Raw genomic sequence first — 19,339 nt, 5'->3', positions numbered from 1 at the left:
TAAGGTTGCCCTCAAGCCATTGAAGTCGATTCCGTAGCGCGGCCGTAGTAGTAGTAGCGCTCCGTCGAGTGGTTGTGAGCGATGACGAAGACGATGTTGCTTCTACAGCTGCTGCTGCTGCTGCTGATGATGATGATGATGATGATAATAGTGCAAATATAAAATAAATCTTCCGTAAGCTTTGTGCGGTGTGGCAGCGACAACTAACCCTTCCCAGCAGCATCGATGCAAGGAAGCTCGGACGGGTCAAGCTGAAGGAGAGGCGTCCTCTCTACGGGGTTTGCATCGCTCCGGTGCACGTTCCGTTTTGCGCTGTGATTGATTATGGAATATTTATTATAGTGTCTTGTTTTGAAAAAGAAGCTTCAAGTGTTGAATTTCTATACCGGAGGCTATCGATTCTGGGATGGGTTGAGGAGGAGAAGTCCGGAGTCCGGGATCGTCGCTCACCGCCGGGGGATGAAGTTATTGTGCATGCGCTCGCACTGATGGGAAAGTCATTTTTCACTGCACCGGTCAAGCGCGTATTCCAGGCCGTTCTTTAGTTTAGCGGGCGAGAGTTGGGGAGAAGGGGTAGAAGCAGATGGTGGTGGAAAAATTAAACAAAAAAATAGCAACTAATGAACCTCTCGTCGTGTGTTCTCGTTCGCAATCGCGATTGACACCTTCGATAAGACGGCTCATAATGACCCTACACAGGGTGACGTTATTTCTACGTGCGATAAGATTAAAATCGATAGCTTGCGCAAAATGACAGCCCGGAGAGCGTGTGTGTCTATGTGCCTGCAGGCCAAGAAACATTCGCTTACTTGTCATAAGCGCGGGACAGAGAAAGGCTCGAGAACTTCGGAAAGAAAAATAGATGTAACAATGAATTTCATTCCAATCCTGAACTAGCTCGTAAGTCTACTATGGCAATCTTCTCGTGGATATTGAATGGAAATGGTTTCTTTTTTCTCTTTTCCCTCATACCCCATTTCTCCCCCTCTCTTCCGCAGACGATGAGCTAGTGAAGCGGGCCCAATGGCTGTTGGAGAAGCTCGGTTACCCGTGGGAGATGATGCCCCTGATGTACGTCATACTGAAGAGCGCCGATGGCGATGTACAAAAAGCACACCAGCGGATCGACGAAGGTAAGCTGGCGATGATGGTGTCGTTCGACATCGCGTTCATCGCCGTGTCAGACATCTTCTACTGTGCCTAGTGAACTTAGACAGTACGATAGACAAAACAAAAACAAGAAACCCAGGACTCAACAAAATGTGTTCTTACCATCAAAAGAAAGCAAAAGAGCACAAGAAGGAAGGAAGTCCTTCCGATCTACCGATTCTACCTCAGACAAAAGAAAAAAACCTGGAGTTACTGTACAGGAAGGTTTTTGATGGGAGAATGCTAGCGGAGTTAGAGTAGATTGTTAATATTGAAGTTAAGCAGAGTTTTGTTAGTGTCAATCGATACAATTTTTTCAACGTCAGCTATCAGGAAGGGTATGCGTTAGGATATTAGATTTCCTTTTAGAAGATGAGGCTCTTGATCTTGATCTTGCTCCTCACTTGCCCTGATGTAGTAGTAAAGTACTTCACATATGCTCCACAGTTCTGTTCTATCTTTGTGTTCAAAATTCCCAAGACTTCGGTTCTCACCCTGCAACAGTAGCCGTACCTTTCGAAGCCTTACCTTTCCATTCATTTATTATGTTCAACTACAGGTCAAGCGGTGGTCAACGAATACTCACGATTGCATAATCTGAATATGTTCGATGGCGTGGAGTTACGCAATACCACCCGTCAGAGTGGATGATAAACTTTCCGCCCATTTCTATCAGTCTGTTTCCTCTGTATGTATATCGGTGTTTGTCTGTATGTCGAGGAGGTAGTGCACGTATTTGGTTGTGCGTGCAAGCAGCAACCTACAGCGAAGAAATGGGCGCGCACCGGGATGGTGAACCGAATTCTTCGATAGTTCTGTGCTATTTTTAAATTCGAAGCGAAAAACAAAACAAAAAAAAAAGAACCAGAAACCTAACACAACACTGATGCCGATAAGTTCAAAGTAGTGTTTAAGGAGTGGGCGACACCCCCCCCGTAGTGTGAGCTAATGCGTGAAGTTTGTGCAGCCGTAATGATGGGTGTCCTTTTTTTGTGGGTGACCTGTGCAGTACGCACACAAACAAAAACACACACACACACAAACGAACGCGATCGATCGATGTTGTATATAGAGTTGGGCAGGATCGGGTAGCCTCATCTCATCCGCATGCTGCACCGCATCCTTCAGAGCGCTCGTTCACGATCGTGGGTATTCGACTGCCACGGCCGGCCCGCTTTCTCTCATGCAATCCAATTTCCTGCCAAAACCGACCAAAAATGATCACCGTGTACCCCCTTCTATGTATTCTTGTTCTTGCGTTCTTTTTCTATGTTTCGCGCCGGTGGATTCGGGTGATCGTCTTGGGCACCCATTCGGTAACAGTGTACATACGGTTCGAGGATAACTTTGACCTGCAGCCGTTCTGGGGCTGTCACGTGTAGCTATACTTGTGAGATCGGGCTCCGGCGATCTAAAGCGACTACTGCTCCCGCTACTAGTACGTGTATGTGTGTGGGGGCGCGAGCGCGCGTGTGTGTGTGTGGTGCAGCAGTTCCAAAAGCTGATGTTTTATCGCAGTCGCATGAAGCAGACTCCCGATATCGGGTGTCAAGATTTCGCGACCTGTCGTCGTCGTCGTCCCGTCGGGGACACCTTGTCTTAAAGTCGTGTGCAAAGTAATGTAGGCGTGTGCAAAGTGTTAGGCTAGCTAATTCGGGGACGAGCAGCGCAGCAGCAGAGGAGTCGAAAGCGAGAAAAGGGGAGAGCAAACCTGTGTTCCACTAGTAGCCAATAGTTTAGCGTGTAGTATAAATATCTTCGCCGATCAACCTTCCAAAACCATCGTTCAACCAATACCTGAGTCAACATCATCGTTATCGTGCCACAACTTAATTAAAGCTACGCAGCAACACAAATGGAAGAACATTGTACCGCGGAATGCGTGGGGCGCGACCGGGCGCCACTACGGTCCCATGCCATCATCATCTCCAATCAATCTGTACGGTAGTGTGTAAAAAGTGTGTGTGCGTGTGTGGGGGATGGGATGCGAGCACATATGTGAGTGTGTGCGTGTGCCACGATTCAATTGTTATTAGAGTACAAACGAGAGCAAGGAAAATGTCTGAATGTTCCACCTCCCAATTGCCGGTGTTAATGTAATATTGGCTATCTTGCTTACCGGTGCGCCTTTAGCGCCTGAATGTATGCACATACCCGTATTGTTTCCCGGGTCCTTTACCCCTTTACCACATCAATCAATATGTTTTGCTACATCACTATCCCGGTGTTTCCGGTGCTGATGTCTAGCGATCGTGGGTTTTTCCACTTCCACTTCTACAATCAATCAATCCGTGCAGAAGGTATGGTAATCGGCGATCGACTGCACCATCCGAGCATCCGCGGTCGTCACCGGGACGTTCCAGTGTTTGAGATGAGCTGTACTAATTGCGCTTCTGCTTTCTTTCTTCCATCCGTCCCTTTTCTCTTTCTTTTGACACATTTCACTCACCTACATCGCCCACGAACCCAAGGTAAACGAACGATCAAGACGTACGAAGCGCTGGTCAAGTCTTCGCTGGACCCAAACAGCGACCGGCTGACGGAGGACGACGAGGACGAAAACATATCTGTGACCCGCACCAACTCCACCATCCGTTCGCGGTCCAGCTCGTTGTCGCGGTCGCGATCCTGCTCGCGGCAGGCCGAAACACCGCGCGCCGACGATCGGGCCCTGAACCTTGACACCAAATCGAAACCCTCCACCAGCAGTAGCAGTGGAACCGGCTGTGATCGAGACGATGGCGACTGTATCACGTTCGATGACAGTGCGTCCGTGGTAAGGGCGACTCACGCGTCGCGGTCGGCCACGCGAATGAGCAGAGGCCGTTCCCGCAGCCAAACGAAACGATACTCCCAGACGGTGGAGAGTACCAACGCACCGAGTCGATCGCCCGGGCCCGACGAGGAACCCTCCGTGTACAAGAGTCTCGCGGAGGCGGCGAGCAAAATGGCGCGCTCGTTCATTCCTGCCCGGGAGCCGGAAGATTTGCACACCACCACGCACAAATCGCCGGAACGGGAAGACAACCCGAGCCAACCGTACGAAGCGTACCTGGAGTCGGTACGGCGGAGTAAAAAGTCCTTCCCGCACAAGGACGCGGAGGGTGTGACGGAGTCGGCCGAGGACTGTTACGACAAGGAGAAGGAACACCGCATACCGTACTCGTTGCCCAAGAGCACGTTCGATCGGCTGGACCTGCTGAAGAAACCGAACGGGCTGCCGTTCCCGATGTACAAGTACAACGAGCTCGAGGCGAACAACTTCCCGTTACCACTGCTGTTGCCCGGGCTGGAAGCGGTCAATCGGACGCTTTACACGGCCCACTTCCCGACCCATCTTCTACCGTCCAGCTTGTATCCGCCCGTCAGTAGCGAGTCCACGACCGCACCAATATTCCACACCCACTTTCTAGGCTATCAGCCTCAGATGCAGTTGCCCCACGTCGAACCCTTCTATCGGAAGGAGCAGCAGCAGCAGCAACTGCAACAGACATTGGCCGAACCAAAGGAACAGACGACTTCGTCTTCGCCCAGCAACAATCGCTTAACGCCACCCAAGGGTACATTTTTCTACGCGAGTGCGGTGGAAAATTCGCTCACTGCTCATCAGGCTTCAATTGCTACCATCCACTAGATTGCGCCGACATTCGTTCCGAGATGATGGTGCAAGAGTGCAGCTTCCGGCCGTTCGGAAAGGTAAGTCCCTGCAACCTAAACCTGGGCGGGATGGGATAGCAAATGCAACTCATATGCCAATGGGACACACAGTCTTTGATCTTTTGCTGCGTTATTGGTTCGGCAGCAAGCACATTCATAACGAAATGCTTTACTGATGACCCATCGGGATAGATGGATAGCAAAAAAAAGAAGGGTAATATGTTGTTGTTGACGGGTTTGCTACCAGTCACCAATACCGCTCGGGGCTGATTTACTTCTGCCAGTATCGATCATCGTTCGGTGCGAGGAGTGTGCTGGTGCATTTTGTATAAATCATTCACGGCCAAATCAACGTTTAGTTATTGATATGGGTGAGCAAATAGGGATAAAAAAATAGTACAACACCTCATGCACTTTACTCTTCTGGGTGCTACAATCTCTCTTCGTCCTGGCGCCGCACGATGGGTCATGGAGGGACATATAGTTGAATACTGCATTAGCTGGACTAGAAATATAAATCTATCTTTATAGAGTCTCAATATAGGTATTTAGTAGCGGTCTAGCGCTTAAAAAGATTACATCGAAAGATCCTCCGGCCTAACGACGGTTGCAGTTTATTGTCATTTTTTGTTTGCATATATAACGTTTTGCTTCGATCAAAACGTGTCAATTGCAAATTTAATACACTAATTGTTAAATTTATTTATTTTTCTTTAAATTTTGCCTTTATTAGAGGGGGTTTCAGAAGATTCCACAAGAGTAACAACATTTTAGCATCAGAATGTAAGTTACTTTTTAGTAAAAAAAATTGTCAAATGTTTTACTATCAAATCACAATAGCAGCACATAATTTCACATGCATAAGTCCATTGACTTTAGGGAAGGCAAGGCACTGAAAATAGCCCACGCATTCGTGCTTTGCTCTCATCCAAGTTTTTTAACTCTAGATTAGCGGGATCCGTCAATTTAACATATTCCTGATTTTGGAATGGATTGCTCATTTTGGAATGCCTAAAACAAAGCTTTTTTATATTGCAAATCAATTCAAGAGTAAAAGAGATTGTTCTCGTAATTATTTTTTTAATTTTTTATATTTTTTTATTATGCAAGATGCTACTTACATGCTCTACAGTGAAATCATTTGATAACCTTGCCTAACGACAACCTGGGATGAACTGATATGGTAATGATGCCGATCCAGTCCAATTTCCATCCTATGATACTGACGATATATTCAATCTCCTTTGAATTCCAGCAGAGTTATCAAATCTTGTACATTGGTGACCTCTCGATGTAAATACTTTAAATTTTAACAGCATCGATAACAATGTGTCCACCCATTACCCTACGCTGACCCATGGTGTGCGCCCAGTATCGCATGGGACCGGACGATGTATTGCAAAATTCTAAATAAAAATAATCCATGCGGGTCGGGAAGCAAATAATTTATTTCCTATTTATATTTATTTTTAATCACCCACAAATGGGGGCGATGGATGCACACCAGCAGCCCGGGCTAATGCATGCTTTTTGTCGCCCCGGCCGTACCTGCGTTTGCCAGTCCGGAATGGCTATTTTTCACTTCACTGCTGCTGCCTTGGCTGCGCCTTCGGGGCAGGTAGACAGGTCCCGTTTTTTTTTTTGTTGCGACCAAAATGTTGATATGATTCAACACGACGTAACGGGTGGTTGTTGCGCGATGGTGTGAGAGTTCTGTTGGCAAACAACAACAAGCATGGGCGAACAAAAAAAAAGAGCAGAAATCGTTGTTTCGATTATTCAAAATTTATACACAAAATATGCAACGCGTATTGGTGCCCCTCGCGCTCGTCATCCATCGGCTCTTGTTCACTCGCCAGGCAACAATCAATGTAATAATAGTGTGTGATGCCGCCGGTGTACCAACTGGGTGTTTGCATTGGCTCACGGGGACGGGGTGTCGCAGCCGAGCGCAGAAATGCGTCCTGCAATTGCGTTTCTATGCTCCGGTGCAGGGGGCTAGGGGCGGCGACGTCTGCGTCACGAGTGAAAGAACCGGGAGACCTGCATTCGTCAAGCGGAAATAAACAAATCAAAACAATCCATCCCTTCCCTGTGCCATTCATCATCGGTGCGATTCGGTAAATGCAGCCTCCATCACCCTACTCGTATAGAGAGGGACTTCAGCTGTCTATGCACATGCATTGTAAATATGCACACATAGTGAGTGAGCGAGAGAGAGAGAGAGTATGAGGGAAAATCGACGCTTTGCCCGACACTCTCGCTTTTCGCACTTTGGTTGCTATTTTTGTTCGCCTGCTTAACTCTGCGCCTGTTTGTTGTAGGTGCGTGTTTGTGTGCTTAATCTGCAGCACTCTGTTGGAAGTCTCGCCCCCCCCCCCCCCCCGCACCCTCTCCAACCATCTGGCAGGAAAGAAAACCTCGGACATTTTGGGGACCGATGGGTTTGTCGACTGTGTTGACGGTTTGGGGCAAGTTATGAATAAATTTAGTCCATTCGTTATCCACCCGATGCATCATTAATGGTGGTGCCTGGTCTCGCGTGGTCGCACGTTGCCCTTGCCGGACTAGGTAAATAATACGATTTTTGCATTCCGGTGTCGTAGTAACTAATTTTGTGGCACACTTTGTGGAACCGAAGTGCTGTACGTAGAAAGTGCCGGAAAAAGAGGAAGAGAGAGAGAGAGAGAGAGACAGGTGACTTCCCTTTAAATTGCAACCATAGAAAACAGTTATAATTTGTAGTGCTATTGATGCATGACAGGGTTGTTCCAGTTGATAAGGCATAATCATCAACATATGTCATTAGTGGCATTAGAATCGATCAGCCCTAACAGGTGAGATGTAAATGGCACAGCACGTCGAAATCACATCGAATGGCTCCCGAGTGTGTGAAAACTAAAAAGAAATATAATTTAAAGCAATTTAGATTTGATTAATCCTTTTAACCTAGGCAATCAAAACAAGACCTAATTTGGATGTCTTCGACAGTCCAAGTGCTACAGATAAGTGTATAATGATTGCCATCCCGTGGAGCCTCAAAACTCTATTGGTTAGTGTTGCGGTCATTAGACGTATATGAAAGATATTTTTCACAAGCGCCGTCAGTAAATTCATTGTATATGATTGTCTCATGGGCATCTTTTGCTAATAAATGGACTGAGAGTTTTGTGTACATAGGTTCAAATCTCCTAACATGGACATGGACGTTTTAATTCTGGATGTTTCGACTCCTGGATTTCGGAAGATGTTGTAAAACTTGAAGTGTCTACGATTTGTCCTCAGAAAGTGGCTCATTATCCCTAATTTTTCATCGTCAGGAATTATACTATTTCTATTCATTAGGTACGGCTTAACCATATTGCTCGAAAGTAGACTATTTTGGCCATAGCTGCTGCCTATTATTTCATTACGCCTTAATACCTTGTCTGCACATCACACACATGCTACAAAAGCTCATAGACAGTTAGGAGGATTAGTAGAATGTACTGAGAAAAAATCGTTAAAATAAGTTTAGTTTTTTTTTTACTTTACAGCAGTTTCAGGCTCAGGTTATCATCCTCGATTGCTTTTCGACGTGGCCTTAGAGCGGACAGTTTCAGCTACACACGCTCTATTTAGTAACGCCATTCAATCTAACTTTCTGCTAAACGGCGTCTTAAGTACCGTTTTAAAATGCCAAGACATCGGTGTACCGTTTGGACCAAATCAAACACACACCGAAACCGCGTTACACAAACACCCATGATTGAAAGAGTCCACTACGGAATGCATTATGCAGTAAGGGAGGAGGCGTTTTCTCTGTTGTTCTTCTGTGATGCAACGCACCCGCTCCTCCGTTTTTTGCAAAACCCCGCGGGACGATTTAACGATCATCGTAAAATGGCCATATACAACCGGGAGTGTGTGTGGATCCGTGTGCATCAAGCAGGGCTGTGTAACAAAACCCCAACTCAACCTTCAGAGAGTCGCTTCTTTCCTGCGCGCCTGTCTGATGTCTGGTCCGCCTGGTGTGGGGCGGAGATCTTTGCGCTTGATCAGTTTGCGAGGTCGCTCAATACATTAGGAAATAATATATATTCCAGGCAATAATAATTTTCTATTTTACTGCCTTGCGTCTGTTCGGTTCGCCGGCCAGCAAGATGTGCGGCCGACACCGTAAGGTACGCGTACACCGCAAGGTTCCCGGGGGCTTATCGTCAATGGCAAATCTTTGCATCTTTCGATGATCGATTCTTTGGTCGGAAGGGGGTTGAGACGTACCCCGTGCATACCAGGGAAGGGGGATAGGGACATAGAATAACACTAGCCTCGCTTGAGTGACTTGACTGGCAGACACACTCCGACGAGTGAGAAAAAGCGTCTTACAAGACGCGCTAAATGCAACTTTACTACGGTCGTAAAATAGGTCGTAAATATCTGCCAACATATCCCACCCCATCGGTGCCAAGGAGAGGCCAGCAAAGAGATGAAACCGGGGACATGAGGGGGGGGGGAGGGTGGGATGGGCAGAACTGAACCGACCTCCACTCAAGGCACCTACCACTTTTCCTGACGCGTTTGCAAATTTTTATGCTAAACTTTGCTTGCCCCGATTTGCGTGCAGCGTTGGTGCAAGCACACGTACAGATGTAAGCTGACCGATAACGATAAAAGATCCCGTCGGCGGCCAAGTGTCGACGTAACAACCTGCATCACCGATATGTCTACAATCGGGAAACGAACTTTACGATAATCCGCCCGAGACGCCAAGACGCTCAATAAACTGCGTCCGTTCCTGGCGGTCGTCGCGGAATTAGAGTTTAGAGTTGCGACAACGCAACATTGTGACCACAAGCGGCGGCGCGGTGACCATAAAAACTGGAGGACATCTGCGAGCGAGATAATTTACAAGCTACTTTGTATAATGAAAAACGCATTAAAAACAAAACTACGCAAGGTTGGTAGCACTCCACCATACGACGCGCCACGACTCCAGGGGTACGCATTTCCGGGTGATCTCAGCTCTCGTGATGATTGTTGGTATGGTTATGATGATGCCACACGGCGGCTGCTGCTGGGCTAGAACTGCGTTTGGTTTTGCATGTTCCCCGGGTACCCTAGCAGCTTAAGAAAATGAGTGTGAGCTGCCGTTTTCCGAAAAACCTCCAACGTGTCTCGGTGGAGAGATAAACTGGCAGGGCTTTAGTCAGGGTGATGGGCAAAGGCAGCCGTCGGTATCGGCGAAACCGGTTCCGGTACTGATCGGCCATTACGGGCTAGTGAATTTTACTAGTTTTCAGCGAGATAATTTTATGGCTTTCCATTTGAGGGAATTGCTTTTTTTTATTACCTCTAACGGATTGCCGCCGGTCGGTGGGGGTGGTGCGTCTAGAGCTAGTTCCTTTGTCTTGTGGTTGTACGGGCTGGATCCGCCAAGGTCTTGCAGCTGATTGCAAAAACAGAAAAAAGTGATGCATATTCTGTACCGAATGTTTAAATTCATTTCACACAATTATTATCGTTTCAGAATTGCCCAGCATAATGGATTATTTGCCAATGAACCATTTTTTTCTTCTTTTTTTCTCCTTTTTTCTTAACTCAAAATCCACAGATCGAACGATGGGAGCTACCGGCCAACAGCAAATCATTCGAAAGCCGTTAGATGCTACCCCTAGTCTTGGCTGTTACTGTGAGCTTCGCGGGTCACTAGTTCCGTTCCTTAGTTGCATGGCAGCGACATGAGCCACCAATCCAACTCCAATTCTTCCCAACATCACCGACCCAGACCAGACGCCAGTCACGTGGATGAGCCGTCTACTAGCAAGCAGAACTCTGTAAGTTTGGTTTAATTTTACTTACAAAATCTAATCTTTACCGTGATCGTCGTGTTAAAGATAAGCTAAAACTCCGGGAAAGGACTCGGGACTCCGCGGATTCTGACAAAAAAAAAAAACGAAGAACAAAAGCAGAACATTAGTATATTGATATTTGTTTGTGTGTTTTCGATCGTGCAACGAAGGTCTACACTGTGATACAAAATGTTGTGTACAGGATAAATAATAGAAGTTTTGTTTGAAAGCTAAACAGCGAACAAAAAGAAAATCGCAAGAGTTGTAGAAACAAGGAAGAGAAGGTTTCGTTTAATGGTGCATCACGTGTACACTTGCCTCATGCAAAAGGAGAGAGAGAGAGCGAGTTAGAATTATTGTTGCTGTCTAAGAGATACAAAAAGGCGATAAAACTGTAACAAATACTAAAACAAAACAAAAACAAATGGAAGTGAAAATATGTAAGCTAAAACCAAACCAACCCTTTTTCGCGTTATTTCGATTTTTAGTTTGTAAAAGTGTTTCGTCTTTGGCGCCAATTTCCCACCAAATTTTAAGAATACGCGGGCGGAAGCCATCTGCAGCAACACTAACAGTATGTGGTAGTAGCAAAAGTATTGTTTTCGATAGCCATTCGACACATTCGTGTTGTGTTGTGAAACAAAAATCTCACTAAAATGAAACTCATCATCGGCACAAAATTAAGAGAAAGATAGGGAGGGAGGGACAGAGAGAGGTAATCTTGAGCACCACCGCACCCAAGGTGGAAATTTTAAGGGAACGAACAAAAAAAAACATTCAATCCGTTACTCGTTACTTTCTCCTGTTTATTTTTTGCTGATAGCGAATAGGAAACGATTCAATTCATCTCCCATGGAAGATGAATCAGCGTTGGTCTACACGACAGGGCAACATTAGTCTGTTCGTTGTGCGAAAAGAAAAACATAAGAAAAAAAAACAGCAGAATAAAAACAATGGCTAGTAAAGAATCGAATTGTGATACACGTGCGCATAGTGGGCGCCTACATACGCAGCATACTGTTCTATGTGTTAGCCTTAATAGTTTTGTGTCGGGTAAAGGGAGGACCCGGAAAAAAGGCTGGTGTAACTGTCGCACGGTTTTCTATTATAGTTCTTGGTTGTGCTGAAGTGGACACTCACACACACCCAAACTCACACACACACACAGTGCTGCACACGATCGTACAAGTTTTGTTTTAAGGGAGGTTTTTACTGTGCTAAGTTCGATTGGTTAGAGAGCTTGTTCTTTGCTTTGTGCTAAGTTTTAGGCGTAGGAATATGTGTTTATCGTTATCGTTTCATCCGCGAGATCGAGAGAGAGAGAGAGGGGAGAGAGAGAGAGCAAGAGAGAAGGGCATCCCTATCAGAAGTCAGAGAACACATAGCCAACAAACGGATGCTACAACAGTCGAATTTAAATGTTAGAAACAAACAGAGAAATAGAGAAGCGACATTCGGAGAACAGATAATTGAGGTAAGCAAAGTGAAAAATGGATGTAAGTGTACAGCAGCCAAGGTGTAATGTTCCATTTTAGCAGAAGAAGAAGAAAAAAACGCTACAGTAAAAGGAAAAACAAGAGAGAGATAACAGAAAGAAAAAAGAAAGAAAGATGGGAGATAATACAACTATTTTAACGCAAGGATGGCGAAAACTGAATACAATATTAAACCGAAACTCTTTCTCCACTTAAACACGCAAACATGAAAATAAAAGGGCCGTACGATTTGAACCATTTGATCGCCACCCTCCATCATCATGATCATCACCTAAGAAAGCATCCAAACTATAGCAACAACGCATATAAATAAATATATTTTCACAATTTCCCATGTGCTGATGGATGTGTATGTGGAATGCAAACACCGTTTTTTCTTCAGTTTGGGAAAATTGTTCTCGCTTCGCTAAAAAAAAAGCCCTCGTGTAATTCCTGTACATTAAATAGTCCTACGGCAGGATGCCTGAACAGATCAAAATTAAATGCAAATTTTATCGCACCAACCTAGTTCACATACCCAACAGCATCAACACAAAAAAATGTCACTTATTAAACCTCAAATATAAGGGGGGAAAATAGTCAAAACGAAGAAGTTGTAAATAGAGTGCAGTGCAGCACAGAACAGAACAGAGTGTACAATGGAACAATGTAACGATAGTAATGCATGAACTTGTCCAACAAATCAAACGCATGCAGCTTGATTTGCCCCTATGCAGATGAAAGTGGTGTAAAAATGCAGCCTGATGTGAAGTAAGATTTTAAAAGCCCTCCTTTACTCTCGCCACCCACCAAACCCCCCCATTAAAGGACACAAGAAAAAAAAACCCGTACATAAAGAAACAATTTACCAGAGCGTGGTAAGAACGTGTTAGTAGCTGATAGGAAGAAGATGGCAGACGAGCAGCAAAGTGCTGCCAAAAGGTGTGACGACTCATGCTAAGCAAGTGTGTCGATGAAAGTGTCCATGGCTTATGGTGCCGATACTGGAACAGAACCAGCAAAACTGTAAACTGCAAACTGCAACACGATGGTCAATGTGAGCGCATCTGGATAGGGCTGTTTTGTGCGATTGGCAAACAAGCAAAAAGAAAGAAAGGAAAACTCGTACACAAACAGAAAGAAATAAAGTGGACAAAACAAATTGCAAAAACACAAAGCAAAAACATGGTAAATAAATTATTAACATTATTACAGAACGTTTGATTGTTTGGCTTGGTTCGTTGTTTGGATGGGATTTTGTGGAAGAAAGAAATTAGAGCAAACTAGCAGGACGTCATGTTGTGTTGGCTTAAAATTCGGCAGATTCTACGTCCTACCTGTAGGACGACCACCATCCTTACCTGTGATCTTTGAACATCTAAACAACATTGAATTACGGTTTTATAAGTGAGTTTTTTCATCATATTTTCTCGATACCTTTTAGGTTAATTAAACGACAAATTCACTTTACCATCTTCTGAGAGCACAGCATTTATATCTTAGATTGTGGAGTGTGGTAGAAATACAATTAATTTTAATGTAATTAAACTTTATTAAACTACGTATTTTCAGAAAATTGCATGATGACTTACTGTATTGAATATATTTGCGTCTTTCAAATATAAAGAAAGATCTTTTCAAATATAAAGAAGAAAGATCGTTCCGGATGGGATCCTAAACTACACTTTTAACATTTATTTCATCTTGCAAAACATTCGTGCTTCTTTGTTTGATTGTTTTGAGCTGTCATATATGTAATAAAGGCGGACTTTGTTTGTACAGTTTGAAAGTTCAATCCTTTATTGTAATATTGGTAAGTGGTGTTCGATAAGATAGACTGTGATCGTTTTTTCGTCTGCACACTCCGGCTGGTCAATTGCAACTGCCTCCGCGTCACACGTCCTACATCATTGTCACCGTCGCGTTCACTCACACACTCTCACATCCCTTGCAAGTCATCGCGTGATTCCTCCTTACACATCCACACGGCCTCTCCTGACAATTCATCCGCCTCGGATGTTATTCTTTAGTCACTTCTACTCTATACTTCTTCATTTGGCTAGAAGCTGTCGTTGTATGTTGTGAGCCCTCGCCACTAATTTTCTCTACTTTATATCGATCATTGGGCATCTTTTGTACCACAACTACATCTCCTACTTCATACTTTGTTGATGATCTAGCACGTAGATCATAATTTCGTTTTTGTGTAGCCTGAGCTCTTTCGATACTTGATCTAGCTTGAGCCCTTAAAGCACTACGTTCCTCGTGAAATCGTGCTACACGTATTTCTTCCATCAATTCCGATAAACGCAAATCTTCTTTATGCCGCATTGTCACCCCAAACATCGCCTGGAAAGGTGTGACCCTAGTCGACTGATGTACATTCAAATTAATCCATTTTTGTACGTCTCCAACGTGCTTGTACCACTTTCGTGAATCGTTTACACATAATTTGGTCAACATTGCTAGTATCACCTGATTTGCTCTTTCGACCTGTCCATTGCCACGCGGCACGCCAGTAACTATTTCAATATGTTCAATATTCTCTTCCTCGCAATATTGTTTGAAACTGTTTGACGTAAATGCAGATCCTTTATCGCTTACTATTCTTCGTGGATTTCCAAACATTTCGCTTTGATTACGCAATCGCTGAATAACCTCATTGGAAGCTGTAGTCTTCGTCGGATATATCCACGTGTACTTGGTAAACGCATCCACCACAACAAAAATATATTTATACATTTTATCCGTAACCGCCATCGGACCTACGTGGTCAACATGATAGGTGTCAAACGGCACCTCTCCTTTTTCTATTGGATATAGCATTCCGTCTATCTTGCCTCTTTTACGTTCCGCAATCAAACACTTTACGCAACATTCGATCTTCCTCTTTATCTTCTCTGAGAGATTCGGTATGTAATAATCACGACTTATCATATCTTCCAGTTTACGCACTCCGAAATGTCCGTTTTCATGGGCTCTTCTTATAATTTCACCTTGTAATTCTACAGGTACGACTATAACTTCCTTACCTTTCACCAGCTTCATCACAACTTCGCCGTTCATACAGTAGTCATCATAAGGTTGTGTTGTTAATAATTGTCGTATGGCTGAAATTCTTTCGTCTTTCTTTTGCGCAGTTATTATCATCTCTACCACCGGATCGTTCGTTACAATCATAATAGCTCGACTTAAAGCATCTACATGCCTCATTGACGTTCCTGGTCTATGAATTACTTTATAATCATATTCTTCCAACATTAAAGCCCATCTAGCTATGCGCGCAGAAAGTTCCTTTGCTTTAAAGGTGTGTTGAAAAGCCGAACAGTCTGTTACTATTTTGAAAGGTATTCCAAGCAAATAGACACGAAATTTCTCTACCGCTCGCACAACGGCTAATACTTCCAAATGGTACGCACTGTAGTTTTTCTCTGCATCATTCGTTTGGTGGCTCATATAATAAACAGGATGGAAATGATCGTCAGCGCCCTTCTGTAGCAGTACTGCTCCGTAACCTTCTTTTGAAGCATCCGTATGTACCTCTGTCGCAGCTTTTTGTTCATAAATCTTCAGCACTGGATCAGACACCAAACACTTCTTCAATCTTTCAAAACAATTCAAATGCATATTTGTAAACTCGTATTCGACGTTTTTACGCATCAAGTCTGTTAGCGGTTTAGCCATTATCGCGTAGCACTCGATAAACTTACGAAAATAACTCGTCAAACCCAGAAACCTTTGTAACTCCTTCACGTTTCTTGGCACCGGAAAAGAATTTATTGCTTTTAATTTATCGGGCGAAATGCTATAGGTACCATCCTTAATAACAAACCCCAAATATTCCACTTCGGGCTTAAGAAACTGAGATTTCTTCCAATTGAACTCAATTCCGTTTGCACTGGCAGCCTTGAACAACTTTTTCAACGTGATAATGTTCTCTTCTTCACTATTTGTCGCAATGATCAAATCATCCACATACACTAATATTTCACCGCTTTTGATCAGTTCACGGAACGCGTTGGCTACAAAACGACTAAAACATGCAGGACTGTTACACAGGCCGAATGGAGCTCGTAGAAACTCGTACTGGCCTGTATGTGTCACAAACGCTGTATACTTCTGGCTAGACTTCTCTATCGGCACATGGAAGAAAGAGTTCTTCAAATCCAGCGTTGTGAATACTTTTGCTCCTTGTAGCTTGTCAATTTGGTCTTCCATATTCCTCATCGGAAAACAATCCTTCTTTATCTTTCGGTTGAGCTCGCGGTAATCTACACACACTCGCATAGAACCATCTTTCTTCTTCGCTAGCACTACAGGACTCGCATAATCACTGTTACTTTCCCGAATTATGCCTGCGTTCAACCACTCGTTTACTGTTTTTTCTAGCACTTCTTTTTCTTTCGGGGCAAACCGCCTTGGATTGGTTTGCACCGGGTGTTCGTCTTCGAGAAGGATTTTCATTTCCACGGTACTCTTTACATCTTCACACGGCACGTAGTTAGAAATTAGGGATTTGACTTCACTTGCATATTGTTTCGGTACATCGATTTCGTTCTCGCACAGCATAATGTCCATAATTTCGCATTCTTCTCGCTTTAACACTTGCACACCGTTCGTGGTCACCTTTACATCAAAATGCTGAAGGGACGCCGTTCCGAGCACAGCCGCAAAAGACATACTTTTATTCGGTACTAGATAGAAAAGCACATCACGGTATTGGTGACAGTCGATACACATATCTACTTGGAACACACCATCAGCAGCAATTTCGTTGCCACCAAAACCTTTTAGCTTCATTGTAGTGGTACTTAGGCAGGGTTTTCCGATTTTTTCATATGTGTAATGCGTCATCAAATTCATTGGACTGCCGGTATCAAACAAAGCGTCAATAATTACCGATTCTACTTTCACTTGAATTATCGTTCTCTGCAGCCACACTTGCTTTTCAGATGACCTCTTCGATGTAAATTCGTCTTCCCACTTAGTTACACTTGAAGGAGGGTGCTCACTATGGTTTGGCTCTACACTTGGTCCACAAATCAACACATTTTGTTTCTCCTTCTGGCTACTCGTGCCACCTTTCTTGCATTCGCGCGCTCGATGCCCAAACGTATTGCACGAAAAACACTTAGGTCCTGCACCTTTCTGTGGACAATCCGCGGAAACATGTGACGTTTCACCGCAATTGAAACAACTACGCTTCTTGCTCATTGTGTTGTTTTCCTTTTCACGTGCTTTCTCTTTTCTGTTTCCAAAATCGTCGCGCTTCTTTTTGTTCTTGGAATCCTTCATCACTCTTTCGAAATTCAGTAGTTTCCGCTTAAGCCGTTCGATGCTTTGCGCTTCGTATAAAATCGTTTGGTGATGCTCATCGTCCGTAATACCGTTTACTATGTATTCGCAGGGGCTAGGTTCGTCGAGTTCGATAGGGAGCGCTAGCCGTTGCATCTCGTAAATATAATCACGGATGGACTCTGAGTTCTTCTTCTTACGGTTCGTCAACGCACGATGTACATCGCTTGCCCGTACGCGTGGTGCAAATTCTCTAATCAGCGCTTGTTCTAACTTCTTAAAACTGCTGAAACTGCTCCGAAGCGAAAATACAAAACGTTTCGCGGTACCAGTTAATTTCTTTCGGCACATTATTAATTGTTGCTCATCGTCCCATCGCGCAGCTTTGCACACGCCTTTGAGCTGCATCAACCATAACCGTACGTCTTCTCCTTCCTCCGCACCAAAGGATTCAATACTCTCTTCCATATCGCGGAAAGAGTAAACCTTCGTACGTCGTGATGCGCGTAGTCGATTTGCTAACGGTGTAGAAGTATTGGTTCGAATTGCCGTCTGAAACATATCATCGGATTCATTGTCTTCACTGTCGTCGTTGTCCGCTTCGTCGTCCTCGCCGTTGGTGCTAAAGCCGTCTCTTTCTGCACGTTCCTCGTTATCGGAGTGTGAGCCGTCTTTCTCACAACTACCGACAACTCCACGTTCAGCGTCTTCTGTGTGTGAGTCGTCTTTCTCACACACGCCGTCTTTCTGTGGATCGCGATCGTCTTCACCATTTTCACCTCCAGAATTCGTCATGTTCCGATGGTTAATGATTTTTTTCGCGATATCTCGTTTTCCACCGATGGCTGGCAAACCAAGCTTTTCGCACTCGCGTGTCAACCCAACTTTGGTGAAATTTTCGCACAATTCGTCAACCGTCGCCATTTCGTCGTTAGTTCGTCGTTATTCACTTGAATCCTTTCTCGTGTCGCTTGATCGCTTCACTTTATCTATATCGAGATCACGCACATCCCGGTTGAGCCCCCATGTAATAAAGGCGGACTTTGTTTGTACAGTTTGAAAGTTCAATCCTTTATTGTAATATTGGTAAGTGGTGTTCGATAAGATAGACTGTGATCGTTTTTTTGTCTGCACACTCCGGCTGGTCAATTGCAACTGCCTCCGCGTCACACGTCCTACATCATTGTCACCGTCGCGTTCACTCACAGACTCTCACATCCCTTGCAAGTCATCGCGTGATTCCTCCTTACACATCCACATATATGTGGCGTATCAAGATATCATGAGGCCCGTAACAAGGTGCCCAGAAGGGAAAAGAAGAAGGACAAACTTTCGAGGCCATTGGACAATATTGCTTCTTCGACGACAAGACATACAGTCTAAAGACGAAATGCAATGAGGTTCATGGAACATTAAGTTTCTTGGTAGACGAACCTACTTGACACGACAAGGTTCCTTAGACACCGAGAGTCCTCAGGATACAAAATTGGTAGAACGACGAGAATCCTTGATCGACGAGGCTCTTGGGCCAACGAGTCCTCTATCTTGGCTGGTGAGACCTCTATCGTCCACTCATTGCGCCCACTGTTAACTCGCAATTGGGACATTTTATTCTAAAAATCATTTAAATTTATTTGATCTTCCTCTCCTTGCCTCAACGGCCAATTACAGCTATTAGAACTTCCTATGGTTTGCTAGACTTCTTTACACCACCAAGACGTATACTTAGCAATTGATACATCGGAACAGTAGGAAAGATTAACGTAAAGTACTTCAAGGTAAATGCATGCCTTAAAGCCGCTCGAGATTGTAGTGATAAATAGAAGAAGATGTTGGTGTGTAGCTCAATATAAATTCAAAAATCAAATTATCAAATTATCAAATTAATCAAGCTTTCAGCATCAGAAAAAAATAAAGTTGCAATTTACAATA

The 19,339-nt window shown here is 44.3% G+C and overlaps 2 protein-coding genes across 14 annotated transcripts in view; one reads left to right on the top strand and one right to left on the bottom strand.

Moving 5' to 3' along the window:
* Nucleotides 1-12,947, top strand: part of LOC118506880 — a 95,086-nt gene extending 82,139 nt beyond the window's left edge. For all 13 annotated transcript variants that reach the window (XM_036044637.1, XM_036044629.1, XM_036044632.1 and 10 more), the window contains 3 exons: nucleotides 999-1,133; nucleotides 3,621-4,845; nucleotides 10,400-12,947. In XM_036044637.1, coding sequence (XP_035900530.1) covers nucleotides 999-1,133; nucleotides 3,621-4,783 — 1,298 coding nt within the window. In that variant the 3' untranslated portion in view covers nucleotides 4,784-4,845; nucleotides 10,400-12,947. The remainder of the gene's footprint in view (nucleotides 1-998; nucleotides 1,134-3,620; nucleotides 4,846-10,399) is intronic.
* Nucleotides 7,637-18,645, bottom strand: LOC118502383. The gene is made up of 2 exons (XM_036034605.1): nucleotides 15,145-18,645; nucleotides 7,637-7,704 (listed from the first exon to the last, which is right to left on the bottom strand). Exons 1-2 carry the CDS (start codon nucleotides 18,329-18,331, stop codon nucleotides 7,637-7,639), a joined length of 3,255 nt encoding a protein of 1,084 aa, XP_035890498.1. The 5' UTR covers nucleotides 18,332-18,645.
* Between the last annotated feature and the right edge of the window lie 694 nt (nucleotides 18,646-19,339).

The sequence above is a fragment of the Anopheles stephensi genome, chromosome 2 (genome assembly GCF_013141755.1).
Source record: "Anopheles stephensi strain Indian chromosome 2, UCI_ANSTEP_V1.0, whole genome shotgun sequence".
Classification (NCBI taxonomy): Eukaryota; Metazoa; Arthropoda; class Insecta; order Diptera; family Culicidae; genus Anopheles; species Anopheles stephensi.
The sequence above is the reverse complement of the archived record's forward strand: the minus strand, read 5'-3'. Positions and strand labels throughout refer to the sequence as shown.

What these genes read in the sequence shown, in the direction of transcription:
- LOC118502383 (XM_036034605.1), bottom strand. Translation starts at nt 18,331, where the DNA reads ATGGCGACGGTTGACGAATTGTGCGAAAATTTCACCAAAGTTGGGTTG. An exon ending in TGTGATGAAGCTGGTGAAAG is followed by an intron (nt 7,705 to 15,144) that starts GTAAGGAAGTTA and finishes ATTTCTTTTTAG; the next exon opens with TTTTCACACACTCGGGAGCC.